This window comes from Paramormyrops kingsleyae, chromosome 11 (assembly GCF_048594095.1).
Source record: "Paramormyrops kingsleyae isolate MSU_618 chromosome 11, PKINGS_0.4, whole genome shotgun sequence".
NCBI lineage: Eukaryota > Metazoa > Chordata > Actinopteri > Osteoglossiformes > Mormyridae > Paramormyrops > Paramormyrops kingsleyae.
In genome coordinates, this window is record NC_132807.1 from 11,708,896 (window position 1) to 11,731,101 (window position 22,206).

The 22,206-nt window shown below is 41.4% G+C and overlaps 1 protein-coding gene across 1 annotated transcript in view; it reads right to left on the reverse strand.

Moving 5' to 3' along the window:
* LOC111841532 (N-acetyl-beta-glucosaminyl-glycoprotein 4-beta-N-acetylgalactosaminyltransferase 1-like) overlaps nt 1–22,206 on the reverse strand; it is an 86,087-nt gene that overhangs the window by 25,017 nt on the left and 38,864 nt on the right. The window contains exons 3-7 of the mRNA XM_023807350.2: nt 14,357–14,455; nt 11,145–11,240; nt 10,799–10,889; nt 9,095–9,195; nt 3,176–3,243 (exon numbers count right to left, since the gene is read on the reverse strand). Coding sequence (XP_023663118.2) covers nt 3,176–3,243; nt 9,095–9,195; nt 10,799–10,889; nt 11,145–11,240; nt 14,357–14,455 — 455 coding nt within the window. The remainder of the gene's footprint in view (nt 1–3,175; nt 3,244–9,094; nt 9,196–10,798; nt 10,890–11,144; nt 11,241–14,356; nt 14,456–22,206) is intronic.

The following is a 22,206-nucleotide window of genomic DNA, read 5'->3' on the forward strand; positions in this document are numbered from 1 at the left end:
GAAGAAAAAGCCACTTTCACACTGTTCCGACAGCGTCTGCCAGAGAGAAATCATTAGAGCAGTAGGGTGGGATCATTATGGCCACTCTAATGATGAGGAGCACATGGCAATCCTGTGTCCCACGTATGTGCACATATGTCTATAGAACTCTTTAGTCAAAATACCATTGGAAATAATGTACAGAACCTGTTAAATATGTATTTGGGAATACTGCTGCGACATTCAAGGCTCAAGTTAAATATCTAACTCAAGGGTAAAAAAGCAGATCGACAACTAGAAGCCGAACCTGTGAAATGACGGCCACAGGGACCTTTCCTGGACAAGGCCTGACGCAGCTCTCACCGTGTAAATTTAACCCGGGACATTTTTCAGCTTGTGGGCTGGAAGCTCAGGCTTCCTGCATCCATGGCGGATCCAAAACAAAAAACATGAAAGACGCGTGACGTGAAAAATCTTTGACGGGCAGCACTTTAAGCAGAAAGAGCAAAAAAATACTTCAATGGCAGCTAAAAGGACTCTCTACAGTACTAACCTCCACTGTGCCACATCAACACTCACATCAACATCCACTCTCCACAGATAGAGGGCTGAGCGTCTACCAAGTGGGACTTGGTATAAATAGTACCAAAAAAAAACTGTGTTTGGATGACCCTGGGGACAGACAGCATTCTTCCTCTGTAGTCTCTGCAGTTTTGCAGACAGGTACGAAAAGCTGAGGACTTACAGCTTCCACGTTGCAACAGTGTGGCATTATAATTCAGGGAGGGAATTGTTATTATGGGGTAATAGCTTTTAAAAAATTAACATTAACATACAACAATAATGTAGCTTTCTAAAAACACATATAAAAGCTGTACTTGAATAACCAATCCAGTTGTCACATTCAGTGACGTTTTCATTGCTACTCCACTTCTTCATAAAGCTTTTAAAGGAGAAACTTTCTGTACCTTACTTTCTCAAAAATCAGAGCTACACACAAAGAATCTCACCTTGTCATGAAAGTCATTCTTTGAACATCCTGTAAACACTTGTCACCATAGGCCCTGTTTGTTTGTAAGTGCTAAAATTATTCTAGTGCACACACACTATTATTAAATCTTAGAAGTACTTGTGAATTATTCAATGCAACACACCACTCGACCCGATTTTGGTGTTCAGTGCTAATAAATGCCAGATGAAGAGGAGACATGGACAGGAATTTTAAACAGACAGTCCACAATGCTGACATTATTCAGCCCCTGATGCAGTTTACAACCCTTTTTCCAAAAAAGTTGGGACGCTGTGTAAAGTGTAAACAAAAGCAGAATGCAGTGATTTACAAATCATATAAATCCATATTTAACTAAAAATAGAACAAAGATAGTATATCAAATGTTGAAACTATCATTTTATGAGAAATACATGCTAAATTTCAATTTCATGTCAACATGTTTCAAAAAAGTTGGGACAGGGGAATGTTTACTACTGTATTGTATCGCCTCTTCTTTTAACGACATTCTGTAAACATCTGGGAACTGAGGAGCCCAGTTGCTGGAGTTTTGAAAGTGAAAAGTTGTCCCATTCTTACCTGATACAGGATTTCAATTGCTCAACAGTTCTGGGTCTCTTTGCCATATTTTTCGTTTCATGATGCGCCAAATGTTTTCAATAGGTGACAAGTCTAGACTGCAGGCAGGCCATTCTATGGAGCCATACCATTGTAATATGTGCAGCATGTGTTTTGTCTCATTGAAATATACAATGATGTCTGGTTGGCAGCATGTGTTGCTCCAAAACCTGTATATATCATTCAGCATTAATGGTGCCTTCCCAGATCTACAAGGTACCCAAGCCATAGGCACTAATGCACCCCCATACCATCACAGATGCTGGCTTTTGAACTGTCTGCTGATAACAAGCTGGATGGTCCCTCTCCTCTTTACCCCCACAGGACATGGTGTCCATGATTTCTAAAATGAATTTGGAATTTTGATTTGTTAGACCACAAGAGAGTTCTCCATTTTGCCTTAGTCTATCTTAAATAACCTCTCCCCATCTTCACTGCACAGAGACTATGCCTCTCTGGGGGCTCTTTTTATACCCAGTCATCTTACTGACCTGTTGTCAATTAAACTAATTAGTTGTGAGATATTCAACCAGGTGTTTTGTTTTGCATTACACAACTTTCCAGTCTTTTGTTGCCTCTGTCCCAACTTTTTTGAAACATGTCACTGGCATCAAATTCAAATTGAGCATATATTTCTCATAAAACAAAACAATTTCTCTGTTTCAACATTGGATATGTTGTCTTTCTATTTTCAATTAAATATGGGTTTATATGATTCACAAATCATTGCATTCTGCTTGATATTTACTGAAGAAAACAGCTTAAGTAGATACACAGGTTAAGGACATCTCTAAAGTTTAGAAAATGCAGCCATGAGGTAATACGTCTTATTCACGAACCACTACAAAATACTTTGGAGTCCTCGCATACCCAATTAACAATTTTGTCTCACGTCTTTCTAAAATAAATAGAAATATTTTTCTTTTTTAAGCAAAAACTTGAGGGAACTGCAGTAGTTGTATCTGCAATCTAAATATTTCATGAGGGTAGACATGATCATCACGATTACAGAGGGGAGAGCTGATATTTCCGTGTTCCTCAGCATTCCTCTCTCAGATATGAGGGGACACTCAGCTCCCTGATGCTCCCGCTTGGCTGCTTGTCAGGGTCAAGGCGTGATGAGGCCTCTGCACTGTTCTAACAAGCAGACAATGCTGCTGCAGATAATGATCTCTCTCAAGCTACAAAACTGAGGGGAATCCATGGATTTAAATACATTTATTGGGCTTATATCTGTTGGTGCGTGTGATAATACTTAAGTGTATATAGTCTTATGAGTAATATATTTAGCTTGGTTTGCCACTATATTTAATTATTGATGTGTTGAACACAAACACTGGTCATTAAAATGATTTTGGTTAATTATGCTAAAAAGGAAGAATAATGATTTGAGGTGAGATCAAGGGCTCTTGCCCTGCGATGGGCTGGCCCCCCATCCAGGGTTGTTCCCTGCCTCGTGCCCGTTGCTTCCGGGATAGGCTCCGGACCCCCCGCGACCCAGTAGGATAAGCGGGTTGGACAATGGATGGATGGATGGATGGATCAAGGGCTCTTGCCACAGATACTTACTGGACAGACTTGGAGGACTGGGATCTAAACTTGCTGAATTCCCCTGGAGCCGTCCACTCAGATCCCAGCTGCAGGAGAAGAGAGACGGTCATACACCGAAGAGCAGGCTACAATCAGATCTGCTGTCATACACCGAAGAGCAGGCTACAATCAGATCTGCTGTCATACACCGAAGAGCAGGCTACAATCAGATCTGCTGTCATACACCGAAGAGCAGGCTACAATCAGATCTGCTGTCATACACCGAAGAGCAGGCTACAATCAGATCTGCTGTCATACACCGAAGAGCAAGCTACAATCAGATCTGCTTTATCACTTAATGGGTCTTTTTAGACCACTATACAAAAGGAATACATGAACAAATAAACAACCAGCTTCCCAGGAAATTATTCAAAATGCTTAGACGGGACAGCAGAGAAGCAACAATGTCAGGTCAATTAATCAGGGTGGTGGATTTTGATCATGGCAAAAATACAGCATAACCTTAATATATGCCTGAAGTTCACATTACACATGAGGCCTGACAATCTAGGCACCAGTAAATGTGGACTAGAACCTATGAAAAACGGAGAAACCCATTTAATTTTACTGAAAGATATTAAAGGTTAGCACAGTACAGAGAGCTGCTTAGATATAACAATTACTCAAAGAAAGACAGAAAAACTAAAATGATGCACAATGAACTGCATAAAATCACAAATCAGTCCAGGTGGCACATGCTGACAAGCAAATGCAGAGCTAAATTACATTGTTACACATTCATTAGCAGGCAAAAAAGACTTTGGAATTATCTCCTATCCTGTCCCAGTATAAGGCTTTCACATTTGATAGATTATTATTAAATGACAGACTCTACCTTGCAATTTAATTTTTGGAAGTAGCAAAAGTAGGAAAAATACTTTTTCCCAAAAATAAGCCGAGCTGCCCCCAAACTGAACATTGAACATCAGTGGTTCTCAAACTGTGGGCCACAAGATGATTTTCTGAATATTCAAAAGGTTCTTGTATACATTTTATTTGTCTCCAGCCCCCCTGCTCATTTTATTAGTAGCAGTCTGGTAGCAGGTCAGTGAAAATGTACTGTGGGGAATTTTCTCGTGGGGAAATCTAATGGGCTTCGGGCTTTTAGTAAATGTTTTTGGAGAGGTAGGGATTGTGTGTAGAGTAGGCTTGGGTGGTATTATGGAAATATTTTCAGTATGCTGTGAATTCTTTGTTGTTTTGATGGCTGAAATTTGTCGTGGAGGAATTGAAGCCCTAGTCCTACTCAGTACATGTAAGAGCAAGAGCAGGTCTGGTGAAAGGTAAGACAGTACGAATAAAAAAATCTTATTGTAGGGGGCTAGAGATAAAGGTTGATGGGTGTGTGAGGAGTAGTGATTCCATAAGGGAAGGGGAATGACTGTCCAGGGAATATATCTTGTTCGTTTTTTATAACCTTCTTTGCATTTGTATGCATACTCATCGTAACTCCTGCATTATAATAAATATACATCTGTTTCCTAAGTTAAAATTCTAATATAACAATTATTCTTTTGTTTTCTAGTTTTTAGAAGTTTGGGGTCTGATATATTACACAGATTTTATGTACACCACACTGAGACTGTGGGGCAGTTTTCGGTCAGCTAACTGAAGCTTGTGTGTGTACAGTAGCAGTAGCATTTGATTTCAGAAGAAAATCACAATGAGGTTTGTATGTGTCTCTGTGTCTGTTTGACATTACCTGTAGTTACTCAGTTATATCATGAGTGTGTCTGTTGTAGTTCTCACTGTTATGTCCCTGAAAACGCTGGGCATAGTACGACTAAGAAAGAAATAGAATATAAATATAAAAAATATAAATAATATAAATGACATTTTAAGACAAACATTAAGACAGACAAAGAAAAATCGTTAACCACCTTACTGGTGAGGAAAGAATAAAATCGGTATGTAAGTGGAATACATGAATCGGTATAGTTTCAGAGTTATGCATCACAAGTAGGATTCAAAGCATTCAGGTAAATATACATTTATTGGCTTTCACATTTCCAGGTGATCCATCAATTACTTGTGGAGCTTGGGGAGTGTGGAAGGAGTAAGGCTTAGATGGGGAATACATTGGACATGTTTCAACAGCATCTTCTCTAGTTGTTGTTGCACCATTGCTCTGTATTTATTGTTTATAGTATTTTTTTTTATGTAGAAGTCACTACACAGCATGTCTATTATCTATATGCATGAACTGTATGACAAAATTACAAAATAACACAAGAATCCACAATGTAGACCCTTGAAAAAACACATATAAACTGTCTTTTTTAAGTTTGAGTAAAGGAAATTTCTGAGAGGAACTGAATTGAGGGCTTTGGTGATGGGCAGGTGCTTCTCTGTGGCTACTGATGCGGGATGGAGAGAACGTGAGAGAGGTATTCTTTCATGGCAAAGCGCCCTTATAGCCCTTATAGCTCTTATAGCTCAGCTTCTTAACCAAGCAAGGTTGTCAGAGGGTCCTGTAATTAGCTGCCCTGCAACCACGCTACACAGTATGAAAACAAAAGGCAGAAGCTGCAGCACGGTGCCTCATAATTGCTTGTGCTTATTTTTGCCATATAATCGTGTGGAGCGTAGTGTCAATAAACTCCTTGCTGCTCCTCGCAGCTTGTCAAACAGGCATCTGCCATGAGGACGCCGCTGTCTGTGTAGGCCGACTCAGAACGGCCTGAAGGCATTCGGCTCGCTCCCACAGAATGTCCTGCTGGTGCTGCACGCCATCTCCGGCATCACTAAGCCCACACTCACACTTGGCACCCCTGAGGCATTCAGACCTGGCTTGGAGGGATCCACACAGAGGTCTAAATTGTTTACATCTGAGTGGGCATTTTGTCTGAAAGGACACTTGTTTGCCTTAAAGTTTAAGCAGGCTGAGCTGACCACACTAGAAATAATAATAATAATAATAATAATAATAATGCGTTTGCGAAAAGGACATCAATTGATATCAGAAAACTCAATGTGTCAATTCAAATATGATTTTAATCCCATTAATTTTGGACTATGTGAACGATTACTCACCTATCAGCATCCAGGAATATGACAGAGTTTAGCAATGCATCGAGCATTGTGGAAAAACCCTCATCAAAAAGTCAACCTGACTTATTTTACGGACATTATCACTTTGCTGTGTGCTACTTTCTTGGAAACCTAAAAATAAATAGACAGACAAAATAAATTTGAGCCAACTTCTGAGCCTGAACTCTTCAAAGAGACTCTTCGTCTGGTATTCTTTTCCATAGCACTGCAGTCAGATTATTGACCCAGATTGTGTGTGTAATGAAAATCTTTCAACCTCCAGCCAGACCAAATCAATATTTTCAGTGTAACTGACAACCACCACCGTGGAGGAGATTGTCGTAAGTCCTTGGCCCAGCAGGTAATGACATTCAATCAATTACTTTTTAAGGACCTTTAACGAGTTAAATGTGATATATTCTTAACTGCTGTTGGGACATTAACTGTTAATTAATGAATATGTGTGCCACACTTCAGTAAAGCCCTTTACTTGATCACCTTATTCATGTTCCTTAGCTGACCAGTTCATTGACGAAAACCATATCTTAATGCAAAGAGCTGATGTACAAAGGTGTATTTCTGGCAACGGAAGGTACAGGGGGTGGTATTGACGTCAGTCTGATTCAATGACACTCGCAGATCTTCATTTGCTCCCCTTCTCTCCCAGAAAATCTATCTGGTCGAGGTGAATTACCTCTCCCCTCCATCTTCGTGTAAGAGACTGAGTGAATGTTTGCAGGCACAGAATAAATTCCTGTCTCTTTCATTTTGCGAGCTCATTAATTTAGGCAATTTAATACTATTAGCTTTCTGCTGCACATTCAAGTCCCCCTCCGCCTTCCCCCACCAAAAGCAGCTTGAAAACAAATGACGGATTAACTCTATGTTTTAAGAATGAGCCGAATGTGGACAGCTAAAAATAGCTAAAGAGCTATTTTACTTATCTAACAGAGCATTTTAGCCACTGTCAGGTTGTCTTACAACAACATTTCAGGGCAGAATAATGAGAATAATGTGTAAACATGGGATATAATTTTTGTGATTTGGGGCTTACAGTAATTGTATCATTTCAGTTCTAAGCTCTATTAGGCGTTGAAGCTAATTTTCTATCCGTTTGTCTGCAAGGTAAAACAAGGAACGTAACTCTGATTTGAAGGAAATCTTGCATGATTGTCAGATATTCACTGAAGCTGAGCATGGGAAGCTATCACAGCAAATGGGCACATTGCCAACCCATTTCTGTGGTACGACCAGTCTCGTCATGATTGCCGAGTCATATGTGGGAACTACTGGGAGGTGGGTTCCTTGTGCATGGCGGTGTGACGACAGCCTGACAGCCTGTCATCTCTCCCTGACATCTGAGCCGCTGTATAAAGGCTAATCTGACCTGCGCCTGGTCCATTCCAGCTCTGAGCTTCAAAGCTCAAAGCAAGAACTCTGCAGTTTCAAGCTTACAGGAGGATGCATCTGCTTTACATCTTTAGCAAGCGGTGAAGAAGAATTATCAGATATCTGCATCGTGCCATTTTTTCATCATGGTCAAAAAAAGTACTTAGGTTCCACACAAATAATAACTGTTCGTGGTTTAATATCAACACATAGCGGATTAGCAATATACAAGAGACTATTGCTACCTTGAAACTAAATGAAATAGCAACTCACAAGAAATACAAACGCTCACTCATTATCTCTATATGGGTGAATGAAGTTAAATATCCAAAGGACATAATTCTGATGAATGATAGCAGAACAGATTTAAGGCAAGCACTAACAGAATTACTTAGAGACAAGAAAGTGTTATTTTATGCATGAAGAAGACATGTCTGGGCTTCTCCCCACTGTGACTGGCTGCACTGTATCTGTCCATCTTGCCTCTTTGCATCTTCCAGGGCTTACTGAGATGACACTGATTGTCAGGAGATAAGGGTTATGAGATATGAATGTAGTATTGAGCCGTGATATTTCCCTATCTGTACCAGTGCACTGCTCAAAATGACACCCAGCACCTCATGCCAGAGGACCTTTTTAAACTGGGTGTCTTTGCTGTCAGCTGCATTGAAATCCACTGGAAAAATCCATCTCTGTCAGTATGAGGCATTTTAATCTAATAACCAAAGTTACACAATATTTAGAACCACATTCATTTTGTCCAGTAATGCTTCATTCCCAGCTCCTGCCTCACAGGTGAGACAAATGGTCACCCATCACTTATAAATTATGGAGCTTTTTAAACATTTTTTTCCCACGATGCCAAAATGTCTTCCAAATACATGCTACCGATTACGTCCAAAGCTCCCTCGCTGCTATCACGGTGCAATAAGGCAGACACATAAACCATCTGAGTAAAATGTCCATATTTAGCTTTGGAAGCTCCCAGAATGTGTGGATGTTTCCAATGACTCTGTTGTTTCTTATTAGCATATGTCCTCTGCTTGTATCAAGGCAAATTCAACTTCAGGCAAAGATAGACCGCATCTTGATTACTGAACTTAATTCTGTAACACTTTTGTATGCTATAATATGAGCATCAGGTTATTCAATGCACTTTGTAGATATTTCTTTTTTGTGCTGTTTGGTTTAAGCAGTGTTGGGCAATTTGCAGCAAGATTTTTTGTACATTTATGTAAGTATCTATACACACTGACATGCAATTATGGAACACCTGAGTATTTCTTGTTTTAACTGTTTAAATGTGACAGCTCTGTTAATCTAAGGATTATGTGTAACATTACCACATGTTAGGTGCTGTTTATTAGCTGTCTGATTTTCAGCCTGCAAGCACCAAGCTGAAGATGCACCTTTACATAACACACTGATTAGTTCAGGCAGTCCATTTTTTCCGCGAGCTTCGTCCTCGCTGATACTCACTCGGCCCACGTATGCCAGTAACCTGGCATTATGGGGGCTCTCATCGGGGCTCAGCCAAAACTCAGAGTTGTCGTCGGAAGACACAGCAAACTGGAAATCCCCTGCAGGTGGGGAAAAAAACACAAACATCTCACATGATATACTGTACTTCTGCAAACTGCCCACACATTCCAGTATTGCATTATCTACAGTATAATCTCTTCTCGTAAACAAAGTTATGCAAGACAACTGGGTGAATACATTTCTTAAAAGAGTGTATAAGAGATCACATGCCTGCAGTATCTACAGTACCTCAATAATGTTCTACCAAGGAGGCAAGACTCTTATTATTTTTCATAAATGGGGATGGAGATCTCTAGCTCTGATCCTGCCAGAAGGTCATTTTAAGGATAAACATTACAGCTGTAATGTTGGGTCATACCATCTTTTTCATCAAGTTCAAGAAAATATGACTTCAGTTTTATATAAATAATTGTTAATGTGCTGCCAAATTATCAACGCACAGTGGTTTAGCTACTGTACAGTACAGGTACCCCCTGCTTTGCAAACATTCACTTTATGCCACTTTGGTTTTACGGTAGGTCTACATTAGTACTTGTTTCACAAAGTGAAAATAGTGTTTAGCGTTTCTTTATCTGCGACCCAATTATAGATATACAGTCAGGTGCCGCATAACAATGTTTCTGTCAACGATGGTGGTGAAAATTCTTTTTGCCTAGTGATGGCGTACCCTTCATAACATTGTAGCGCAACACGTTATTCACATGTTTGGGGTGAGGCTGGTGTAAACAAACCTACTGCACGGCCAGTCATATAAAAGTATAGCACATACAATTACGTACGGTACATATTACGTAATAATGATAATGAACAACTGTGTTACTGGTTTATGTATTTACTATACTGCAGTTATCGGTATTTAGGCTATACCATATAGTCCAGGTGTGTAATAGGCTGTACCATCTACTTTTGGGTAAGTACACTTTATGATGTTCAATTCCAATCAAATCAATTTATTTTTATATAGCGCCTTTCACAACAGTGTCGCCCCAAGGCGCTTTACATGGGTGTGTTGTGATAAGTGCAGCATCATAAAGAGAGAAAAATACAAAAATAGAGAGCTGGAAAGACAAAGAAATAAATGAAAGCCAGATGACAACAGGAGGAGAGGAACCAAAAACTCCCAAGTAGGTAGAAAAAAAACTCTGGGGGTCCAAGGTCACCTGGCTGCCCCCCTCCCTGCCATTCTCACAACAGCAAAATCAAATGTGCATTTATCATATCATATCATATCATATCATATCATATCATATCATATCACATCACATCACATCACCTCATATCATATCATATCATCTCATATCATCTCATATCATATCATATCATATCATCTCATATCATATCATATCATATCATATCATATCATATATATCATATCATATCATATCATATCATATATATCACAGCATTTAATGTGCTATTCTAGATTTTGTGTGTTATTAGGTATGATTTGGTAGGTTATTCTTTGGGTCTGGGAACGTTCAAAAGTTTTTCCCATATAAATTTATGGTAATTGTTTCTTCGCTCCTATTTCACAGGAACACTCTACTTTCACACAGTGGGGGATACATGTATATATGAGACAATTTCTACAATGAAACTGAATAAAATAATAACTCACAAAAAATATAAATGTTCACTCACCATCCTTATATGGGTGAATGAAACCAAATATCCGAAGGCCATAATTCTTCCATCTTGGAGCAACTGCCAGTTTCTTCACTGTGGTTCTCAACTGTAATCATGAACTTCATAAATTAATTCAGGAAAAAATATATGCAAAGCATCAGTGTCCTGAATGTGAATGTAATTGTAAGGTCTTACTGTTATTGTGCTTTTTTCTAGCAACTGAAATTAATTTGAAATATCTTTTTTTGACTAAGAAATCTTTGTAGTACTTTTCTTAGAGACAAAGGCCAGTTAGCAGTTGGTTCAAGCATGCTGAGCACTTGGGAAAGCATTTGCCTATCCAGAAGATCTGCTGACTTACATGAGGGTACAAAGGGAAGTGGAGATTCTTCCTGAGTTGGGCAACTGAGGAGCCACACCAGTCTTCAAACACATGAAGGTTAGCCTGGCCTTTGTACTGTGGGATGAGCACAGGAGAAACATGGCGGATTTAGAAAGGAAGGAAGACATACAAAAGATACAAGAGCATCCGCTGCATTGACAGCAGTGACAGTTCCATGGTATGTTACTATGAATCATTATCCTTCTACTTGCAGCCCTTAAAGCAGCACATCAGTAACACAAAGAATCAATATCCTGGAGAAGCACTCATATAAATAAATGATGGCAGATTCCTTTAAAGTTTACAGTCCTCCCATGGTTCCGTGCACATCTTACTTACTGAAATTGCTGTCTCCTGTATCATAATAATCTGAGTACATAATATCATGCTTCAAAGTAAATTGAAATACATCACAACAAAAAAACTGTATGTATTATTTTTCAAATTAAAAAAAAACTTCACAACTTCACAAATGTACTAATATTGCACTTACATTGCTTCTTGTGATGTATGACTATTGATGTTTATTTAGAGAAATATTCCCTATAAGGATTATGTATTGTCTTTAACAATAAAGTTCTTGTAAAAATGTGTATGAAGTGTGAAATAGTGTGCAACGCATATTTTATTGTAAAAGTTATGCCCTATTATCGCCAACACTCTTTCTATAGTTGTTTTGAATCCCTGAAGCTAAACATTCTTTTAGTGACACAGCTAAAATTTTACACTATGTTAGGATATGAGTCAAAGTTTTTACCATGAAAGATCTCACATTAATTGATGTACTTCCTACCAAAAACCAGGGTAATCACACAACAGCCCTGGTAATCCTGCTTTTCTCTGAGTTCTGTCACTCATTTCCACAGTGATGTGCCATAAGCCCACAGTCACTCATTTCCACAGTGATGTGCCATAAGCCCACAGTCACTCATTTCCACAGTGATGTGCCATAAGCCCACATACATCTGTATATAGCCTCACTGCTCAGTGTCTCTCCTGGGAGATTAAAGATGACATCCAGGATGAACCTTGGTGTTCCATTCCTGGTATGTCTCCACCAGCACGGCCCTCTGCAGGAGATTGCGCACGGGATTCTGGCTGTGTGTCTCCAGTGAAAGTATTTTTCTATCAGGAGACTTTCCACAGAAACACTCTTTGTCACATCACACAATGGGCAATAAAAGGCAATATATTTCTGATCAAGCAGACTTACTCGGCACAGCGGTTGGGTATTTGCAAATATCGGCTAACAAATGTCAGACACTCTGGTATCTCAGAAAAATCTTGACCGTTTTTATAAGACTCATATACTGTAGTGACCTGTGCAAATCCTCAGGTTTGCTCTGGCTCTCAGTCTTATCATAGAGAAACAAAATACTTTCAATGTTCCTCAGTAATGCCTTCCGAGCTTCTTAATGGCTACTATGGAGACAATCTATAAACCTTCCTGATATACTTTTGTGTAACCAAGGAGACAAAATTACCACTTTTCCCTTGGTTGGTGTGCTTGTATATATATGAAGTGGCCCCATCTCTGATTGGCCCACAACTGGCCATGCTAATGACTACAGGAAGCTGCCATCTAAAAGCCAGCCTCTTAGCACCAGCTAAATCAGACAGTCTTGCTGGGTTTAACTGTGTTGACACTACCGATCTGCTGACAGTAGCTCTTAGCAGCCTCTTAGCAGATCTCCCAGCTCCCTGGCCTATACCATTTTTTACCTTCACTTCCTTTGCCTACATAGAAGGACCAGTCAGGCTCACCCCAGAGCTCGTAAGTCATCACAGAACTCAAAAACACACGTGCAGTGGTATTTATAGAGAAAAAGCTCTCATTCACCCATTGCATCTTTTCAGCAGGTATCATTACGACAAATTTACATTTACATTGAAAATAAATAATTCCCCTTAGTAATTTGTCCTGGTAGTTGGATCCTGAAGAACATCCCACGTCACCTGCCCAAGAAGCTGTTTCACAGCTACGCGCGCCATGATAAACAGCCTTCTTTTGTGCTCAATGTGTCGCTTTCAGCACCATAAAACCAGACTATAAATGAGATGGACAACTGTTGTCTCGCTTTCACAGGGACCTAAGCCCAGAGATCTCTAGAAATACCTGTGTGATGAATATCGTGGCTCCGCCAGCGCCAGGTCATCCGTAGCGGCCGTGAGAAACAGGGCGAAGGCCTTCATAACTCATGCCGGATGCGGCGGCAGCCCCATCTCCCCACATGGCCGCCGCCTGCCCAGCCCGATGCCTCACTGCACCTTGCCAAGCACTCCCATAAATAACACGGGCCATCTGGCCCAGCACCCCACGGGCGCTCATCCATCCTACCCCAGGGCACAGCTTCCCGCAGGGTGTCAATCGGGTGGATGGCCAGATTCTGTTATTAGGGTTAATTAGAGTATTGGGTTCTTTTATCCACAGTGACTTAAACCGTCCAGCATTTCAGATTTCACACCGTATCTGTTTATATACGACTGGACGGCAGAATGGCGGGTGGAGGGCAAGGACGCGTACACCCTTTACACTCTCTTTAAGCCCCCAGGTGCAATGGCTGGCATGAGGCGCCAAAGGTGTGAGAGAAGAAATATCAGGGCCTTGGGCTATTCGTCTGGGGGCAGAAGCAGTGTCCACAGTGCGTCTGTCAAAAAGCCCTTGTTCTGTTTTACTTTAACCATTGCAAAAACATCGCCCAATACCCAGTGTAAAAAACAAGTTGCACTGTGTATTGCACAATTACACTCTGTACTGCATCATGATTTTTTTTGCTGTTATAGTAGGAGGATACATCTCCTGGGAAATAGCTGGAGCGTGCAGGTGATGAAAGGCTCTGTGGAAAAGCCACTGCGAGGAGACAATTGCAATGATGAGAAGACACTCTCGATGGGGGGGTTTATCAAACTGAGGGGAGCAAACAGCTGGATTATGATTTTTAACTCTAATGACATACTACCTAGGTCTTTAAAGATCAATGGACCTTACAACCCTGAAACATGCTCTTTCTAAAATATCTAAAAGGCCTGTGATTATGGAATAAAATGATCTGAAAATGTGAAAACTGCTGTATTGTGACGGGCAGAAATGTTTCTGTGAACAGACCATGTAACACTGGTGTCGAAAATCACCTAAGTGCATAAAAGCAAGTTAAACCCACATTGTGCATAATTTTTTCCAGACATCTTACCTCTGGTTTCCATGGTAACTTGTTCTCCTTCTGGCTCAGGAACTTCCGGATCTCAGCTGCGTCTCTGCCCTCCTCCCCAAACATGTTTGGCTCGTCCTCCTGGAGGGATGGAAGGAGGGGTTCAGCATCCAGGGTACCAAACAAGTGCACAGATGGGGGGGGGGGGGAATCATCTCACTGATGCAATAAAGCTGTTTGTCTGTATTTACCCCAAGAGCTAATCAAACCCAAACACAAAAATAACCATTATGTAATGATTGCAGTTTAATTCTTTGACATATAATCTAAGTTGTAACATGATATTATAACAATCTTCTATATAACATTACAGGTCAATCTGAGATAAGGCAGATGAGCATATTAACAGTAACAGAAATTAAATCGGTCTTTTTCCTTTGGGACTTTGAGGCTAACAAAAAAAGCTATTAGGAAACTGCTGCATTTAAATGCATGAATATGCAATAGTTTGAAATACGTGTCTGAATTTTAACAGGAATCTTTCTGGACAACAGCTGCATTTTATGACTTACTTTGAAAAATAATTTCTTACCATAGTGAATTTTAATGCTCCTATTAAATACATGAGAATCTATTTCTCTAAATCAGGCAAATGTAGTAATGTGACTAATAAAGGTGATTTAGTGCAATAAAGTGCTTTTTAAATCATATTTACTAGTTTATTACATCTGTCATACATCACATATCCAATACTGGTGGTATTTGTCACGACCTGCTGGTCTGATCCTCCTGTGTGTCACGCCACCCTCATTACCTCGTGTTAATTTCCGATTGTGATCACCAGTTGCCTGTTATTTTCTGCTTGTCTTGTGTATTTAGTCCACGTTCAAGTCTGTTTCCCCAGATCAGTCATTGATGTTTTGTTGCCGTGTTTGCTCGTCTTGCCTAAATAAACCCCGTTTCTGCCCGTATTCACGGCTCGGTCACCTGCTTGTTCACTCGTCGACACCCGAACGTAACAGTATTAATAAGCTGGAAGCTTATTGTAGTAAGCATGAGGTTCACTTCTACAGAATGACAGTGTATTGCAGGGCGAACGGACTCCTTAAAGGCCATTTAGAGACACTGATGTACATAAACCACATCTTTGAGTGGGAGGAAACCAGAACATATGCAGCAAACTCACACAAACACTAGAGCAACACGCAAACTTCATACACACAGACTCAGGGCCAGAACCAAGTTCACACTTCTGGAGGATGGAGCACACCTGTCCATCTCAAAGTATAATTGTTTACAGTATATGTGAATTAATGAAAAGGACAGAACTATCTGGAAAAAAGATGTTTGTGTGGTTGCCAGGAGTCTGCATCAACTGGACAGAATCAAATAATAATAATGCATTTTATATTTTCAGAGTTACTCTTTGTTTGTACACATAAAAGGCTACAACAGTTTGTGACAGCTTTTTAAAACAGTATGACAATGACAAATTATTAGCATATTCTTCTGTCAGTGTTTTCTGTCACTTTCTGTGACACACTGACATTATGACATTCAATAGTCAGTCTAAGTACTTGATACTTTCCAATTTAATTCTGTAAAAATGTTGCAAATTTGTCAATTTAATAACAAAATCCATTAACATATCTGCAGATATCTTCTGCACAGACATTTTTGACAGACTCATTCAGTTCTGTTCTTGCCATTTTGCTATTAATTGCAATTGTAGTCACTGGCTCCCAAGGCGATACTAAGTGTTACTAATTAAAAAGCACCCAATGCGACTGCTTGTCAATTAAGCTCGGAACAGCACTTTAATAATTTGGGTTTATTACTTATTTAAAACTACTGGCTATTTCTAATGTAATATATACACTCACCTAAAGGATTATTAGGAACACCATACTAATATGGTGTTTGACCCCCTTTTGCCTTCAGAACTGCTTTAATTCTACATGGCATTGATTCAACAAGGTGCTGAAAGCATTCTTTAGAAATGTTGGCCCATATTGATAGGATTGCATCTTGCAGTTGATGGAGATTTGTGGGATGCACATCCAGGGCACGAAGCTCCCGTTCCATCACATCCCAAAGATGCTCTATTGGGTTGAGATCTGGTGACTGTGGGGGCCATTTTAGTACAGTGAACTCATTGTCATGTTCAAGAAACCAATTTGAAATGATTCGAGCTTTGTGACATGGTGCATTATCCTGCTATAAGTAGCCATCAGAGGATGGGTACATGGTGGTCATAAAGGGATGGACATGGTCAGAAACAATGCTCAGGTAGGCCGTGGCATTTAAACGATGCCCAATTGGCACTAAGGGGCCTAAAGTGTGCCAAGAAAACATCCCCCACATCATTACACCACCACCACCAGCCTGCACAGTGGTAACAAGGCATGATGGATCCATGTTCTCATTCTGTTTACGCCAAATTCTGACTCTACCATTTGAATGTCTCAACAGAAATCGAGACTCATCAGACCAGGCAACATTTTTCCAGTCTTCAACTGTCCAATGTTGGTGAGCTCGTGCAAATTGTAGCCTCTTTTTCCTATTTGTAGTGGAGATGAGTGGTACCCGGTGGGATCTTCTGCTGTTGTAGCCCATCCGCCTCAAGGTTGTGCGTGTTGTGGCTTCACAAATGCTTTGCTGCATACCTCGGTTGTAACGAGTGGTTATTTCAGTCAAAGTTGCTCTTCTATCAGCTTGATTCAGTCAGCCCATTCTCCTCTGACCTCTAGCATGAACAAGGCATTTTCGCCCACAGGACTGCCGCATACTGGATGTTTTTCCCTTTGCACACCATTCTTTGTAAACCCTAGAAATGGTTGTGCGTGAAAATCCCAGTAACTGAGCAGATTGTGAAATACTCAGACCGGCCCGTCTGGCACCAACAACCATGCCACGCTCAAAATTGCATAAATCACCTTTCTTTCCCATTCTGACATTCAGTTTGGAGTTCAGGAGATTGTCTTGACCAGGACCACTCCCCTAAATGCATTGAAGCAACTGCCATGTGATTAGTTGATTAGATAATTGCATTAATGAGAAATTGAACGGGTGTTCCTAATAATCCTTTAAGTGAGTGTATGTTTGCAAACAAAAGAATAAAGCAATGATTTTTGTTATAAAACCAATGAATTTGAAATATTTTTACTGAATTAAGCAAGTATCCCAAGACATTCTGTGAGCGCTGCAAGTCATTTGATACAATGTACTGTAATTTGTACTGCTAACATATACAGAGATGCACATGTCTCACAAGCACAACATTTTCAAGCTAGTTGAAAACAAATCACCTCATTACCTTGAGACAAGATGATGCAAATAGAGCAGATGAAAAAAAAACAATGAATCAAAGCACAGAGAAGTTATGTAACCCATTTTCATTCAGTCATTAGATATATTTAGAGGAAAAAATACAAAAAAGAAATCTTGATCATTGTCGTTCTGCTATGTAGGCTGAGTTAGACATATGTTTCAAATACAAGACCAGTCTGCTTTTCTGTGGGGAAAACACACAGTGTTTTCTAATTAAGTTCATTTAGCAATCCAGTGCAATCCCAATGTAATCTTCCATCCATCTTCTACCCACTTATTCTGGTCCAGGTCATGGGGCCTGTCTCTAAAGGCTTTCTTCTCTCACACCTTTGGCACCTCATGCCAGCCATTGCACCTGGGGGCTTAAAGAGAGTGTAAAGGGTGTACGCGTCCTTGCCCTCCACCCGCCATTCTGCCATCCAATCGTATAAACAGATACGGTGTGAAATCTGAAATGCTAGGCTGGGGTACACCCTGGACATGATGCCAGTCCATCACAGGGCATAGGGCTGGGGTACACCCTCAATGGGAAGCCAGTCCATCACAGGGCATAGGGCTGGGGTACACCCTCAATGGGAAGCCAGTCCATCACAGGGCATAGGGCTGGGGTACATCCTGAATGGGATGCCAGTCCATCACAGGGCATAGGGCTGGGGTACACCCTGGACATGATGCCAGTCCATCACAGGGCATAGGGCTGGGGTACATCCTGAATGGGATGCCAGTCCATCACAGGGCATAGGGCTGGGCTACACCCTCAATGGGATGCCAGTCCATCACAGGGCATAGGGCTGGGGTACACCCTGGACATGATGCCAGTCCATCAGAGGGCATAGGGCTGGGGTACACCCTGGACATGATGCCAGTCCATCAGAGGGCATAGGGCTGGGGTACACCCTCAATGGGAAGCCAGTCCATCACAGGGCATAGGGCTGGGGTACATCCTGAATGGGATGCCAGTCCATCACAGGGCATAGGGCTGGGCTACACCCTCAATGGGAAGCCAGTCCATCACTGGGCATAGGGCTGGGGTACATCCTGAATGGGATGCCAGTCCATCACAGGGCATAGGGCTGGGCTACACCCTCAATGGGATGCCAGTCCATCACTGGGCATAGGGCTGGGGTACATCCTGAATGGGATGCCAGTCCATCACAGGGCATAGGGCTGGGGTACATCCTGAATGGGATGCCAGTCCATCACAGGGCATAGGGCTGGGCTACACCCTCAATGGGATGCCAGTCCATCACAGGGCATAGGGCTGGGGTACACCCTGGACATGATGCCAGTCCATCAGAGGGCATAGGGCTGGGGTACACCCTCAATGGGAAGCCAGTCCATCACAGGGCATAGGGCTGGGGTACATCCTGAATGGGATGCCAGTCCATCACAGGGCATAGGGCTGGGCTACACCCTCAATGGGAAGCCAGTCCATCACTGGGCATAGGGCTGGGGTACATCCTGAATGGGATGCCAGTCCATCACAGGGCATAGGGCTGGGCTACACCCTCAATGGGATGCCAGTCCATCACTGGGCATAGGGCTGGGGTACATCCTGAATGGGATGCCAGTCCATCACAGGGCATAGGGCTGGGGTACATCCTGAATGGGATGCCAGTCCATCACAGGGCATAGGGCTGGGCTACACCCTCAATGGGATGCCAGTCCATCACAGGGCATAGGGCTGGGGTACACCCTGGACATGATGCCAGTCCATCAGAGGGCATAGGGCTGGGGTACACCCTCAATGGGAAGCCAGTCCATCACAGGGCATAGGGCTGGGGTACATCCTGAATGGGATGCCAGTCCATCACAGGGCATAGGGCTGGGCTACACCCTCAATGGGATGCCAGTCCATCACTGGGCATAGGGCTGGGGTACATCCTGAATGGGATGCCAGTCCATCACAGGGCATAGGGCTGGGCTACTCCCTCAATGGGATGCCAGTCCATCACAGGGCACAAGGCTGAGGTACACCCTGAATGTGATGCCAGTCCATCACAGGGCATAAGGCTGGGCTACACCCTCAATGGGATGCCAGTCCATCACTGGGCATAGGGCTGGGGTACATCCTGAATGGGATGCCAGTCCATCACAAGGCATAGGGCTGGGCTACACCCTCAATGGGATGCCAGTCCATCATAGGGCTGGGGTACATCCTGGATGGGATGTCAGTCCATCACCGTAAGTAACCAAACAAAATCCAAGTTTTTGGCATTTTCAGTTTTTTGATTGCAGTAATAGATTTTAATAAAATTTAATTTCCCCTTTTTGGGGACCGAAAAAATGGCCCCCACAATGTCAAAATAACAGGTTTTTTTCTCATTGAGGGGACATTTGGTCCCCACAATTTAATGTATACCTTGACCACACACACAAACACACACACACTAACTATGAGCAAATAACAGACACCAATTAGTATATCTTTGGACTGCAGAAGGAAACACACAAAACATGGTGAAAACATGGAAACTCAAAGTCACTGTGTCATTAATATATATTAATATATATATAATACATTAATATACATACAGTGGTACCTCAGTTCTCAAACTCATTAGAACTCGAATTTCTTAAAAGTTGAACCAACCAGTTCGAAAAATTTTTTACCTAGAACTCGATCTGAATCTCAGAAGTCAAACCGTGAACGCCGACCCAAGATAACTTGTACGCGCGGGGAAATGAGTCACGTGGCACGTCTCTCAGCGGAAACAAAGGGTAACGCTTCAGTCTCAGCCTCGCATTCGCTGTGATAGCATCGTGCATGTTTACACTAGCTGAATACATATATTTAGACAGTAAAAATACATTTAGACAATGATACTAAAAGTAATTATTATAATATAATAAAATACATTTAAAAATAAAGATTTCTTATTAATTATTTAAATATTAATAATAAATCATTAATACATTTAATTATAATAATATTGTCGTGCCGAGCGGGGACGGGACGGAGACAAAGGCGCAGAAGTCAGGGTATCGGGGAATACGGGGTTTAATTACAGGTAAGGCAGGCAAAACGCAGACGGACAATACAATGACCGGACGGGGGAAACAAACTGAAACGCGGACTAAATACAGAGGACTAATGACAACAACCAAAAACAGCTGATCACACCTGGATTCCACACGGGGTTAACGAGGGGGCGTGGCACACGGAAGGAGCGGATGATCAGGCCAGGAGTCCAGGACACATTGTTTTTTTAACTTTACACATTGTTTGGATACATTTATTTTCTTACTTTACAAATTACTGTTTTGATACATGTGCTTAGATGTGTTTAGTACAGTATATGCTCTTCTTGTTTTATCCGGTTCATTTTGTGTTTAAATGCTAAAAGAAACATATTTAGGTGTAATTTTTTTGGGGCCGGGAACCAATTAATTGGTTTTCCATTATTTCTTATGGGGGAAATTCGATCAGAACTCAAACTTTTTAGGATTCGGTCTGGAGTTCTGAATGGATTAATTTCGAGTTCTGAGGTACCACTGTATATTAATATATATAATATAATATTAATATATACACACACACACACTGTTATATACATATATTTGTGTGTGTGTGTGTCTGTGTGTGTGTGTGCCACTACAAGCCCATGGCCCTCTCTTGGGAAGGAGTGGATGCTCTATTCCGGTGCTGCTTCTTCAGATCAAGAGAAGCCGGCTGAGCTCCTTTGGGCATCTCATAAGAATGCTGTCTACTCAAGTCATAAAGGCCCCATAGAAGAGCCAGGACACACTAGATATCTCCCCCAGGTGGCTTGGGAATCCTGTGGGATGAGGCAGAATCAGTGGCCATGGGAAAGAAGCCTGGTCATGATGCCACCACAGCCCTGAACAGGGGAGGCGGTTTGAAGATGAGATGAGATGCGATGCGCTTTATCGAATTCCATTCACATGATACTCAGCAAGTTTGATTTTACACCCTTTATATTTATGGGTTATTTTTATCCATCCATCCATCCATCCATTTTCTGCATCCACTTGTCCTATCCAGGGTCGCAGGGGGTCCGGAGTCTGTCCTGGAAGCTATGGGTGAATGGCAGGGGCTATTTTTACCATTCATCTAAATATTTTAAACCTACAGCAAAAAAATCTTCAGTACCAACCAAAGCAAAAGTACTCTTAAGAAATCTAAGGGTTGTAAAGAGAAGGCGCCTATATGAAGTATTTCAGTCAAAAGCTTATTCCGAGTACTTCATGCAGAGTCTACAAACTGTGTGGCTACAGTTTATTAATTAGGAAGCGCACATTCACACTTCAGAATCAGTGTGTCAAAACACTGGTACAGCAGTTCTATTTAAACAGCAATACAGCTTGAGGAATTAAACTGCATTAAAAACCAAGGAAAACACCAGAAAGATGCCACCTGATAATTTAAAGTGAACGTTGCATTTACTTTACTCAAAAACTACTTAAAGTTTATCTTTCATGCTGAGCACATTCAATATATTGGAATTACATTTAAAGGTTCAGTGCTCATAACCATTTTGGGGGCAGTGACCTTGGAACACATCACACACCAGATGGAGAAACAGCCCACGCATCTATTC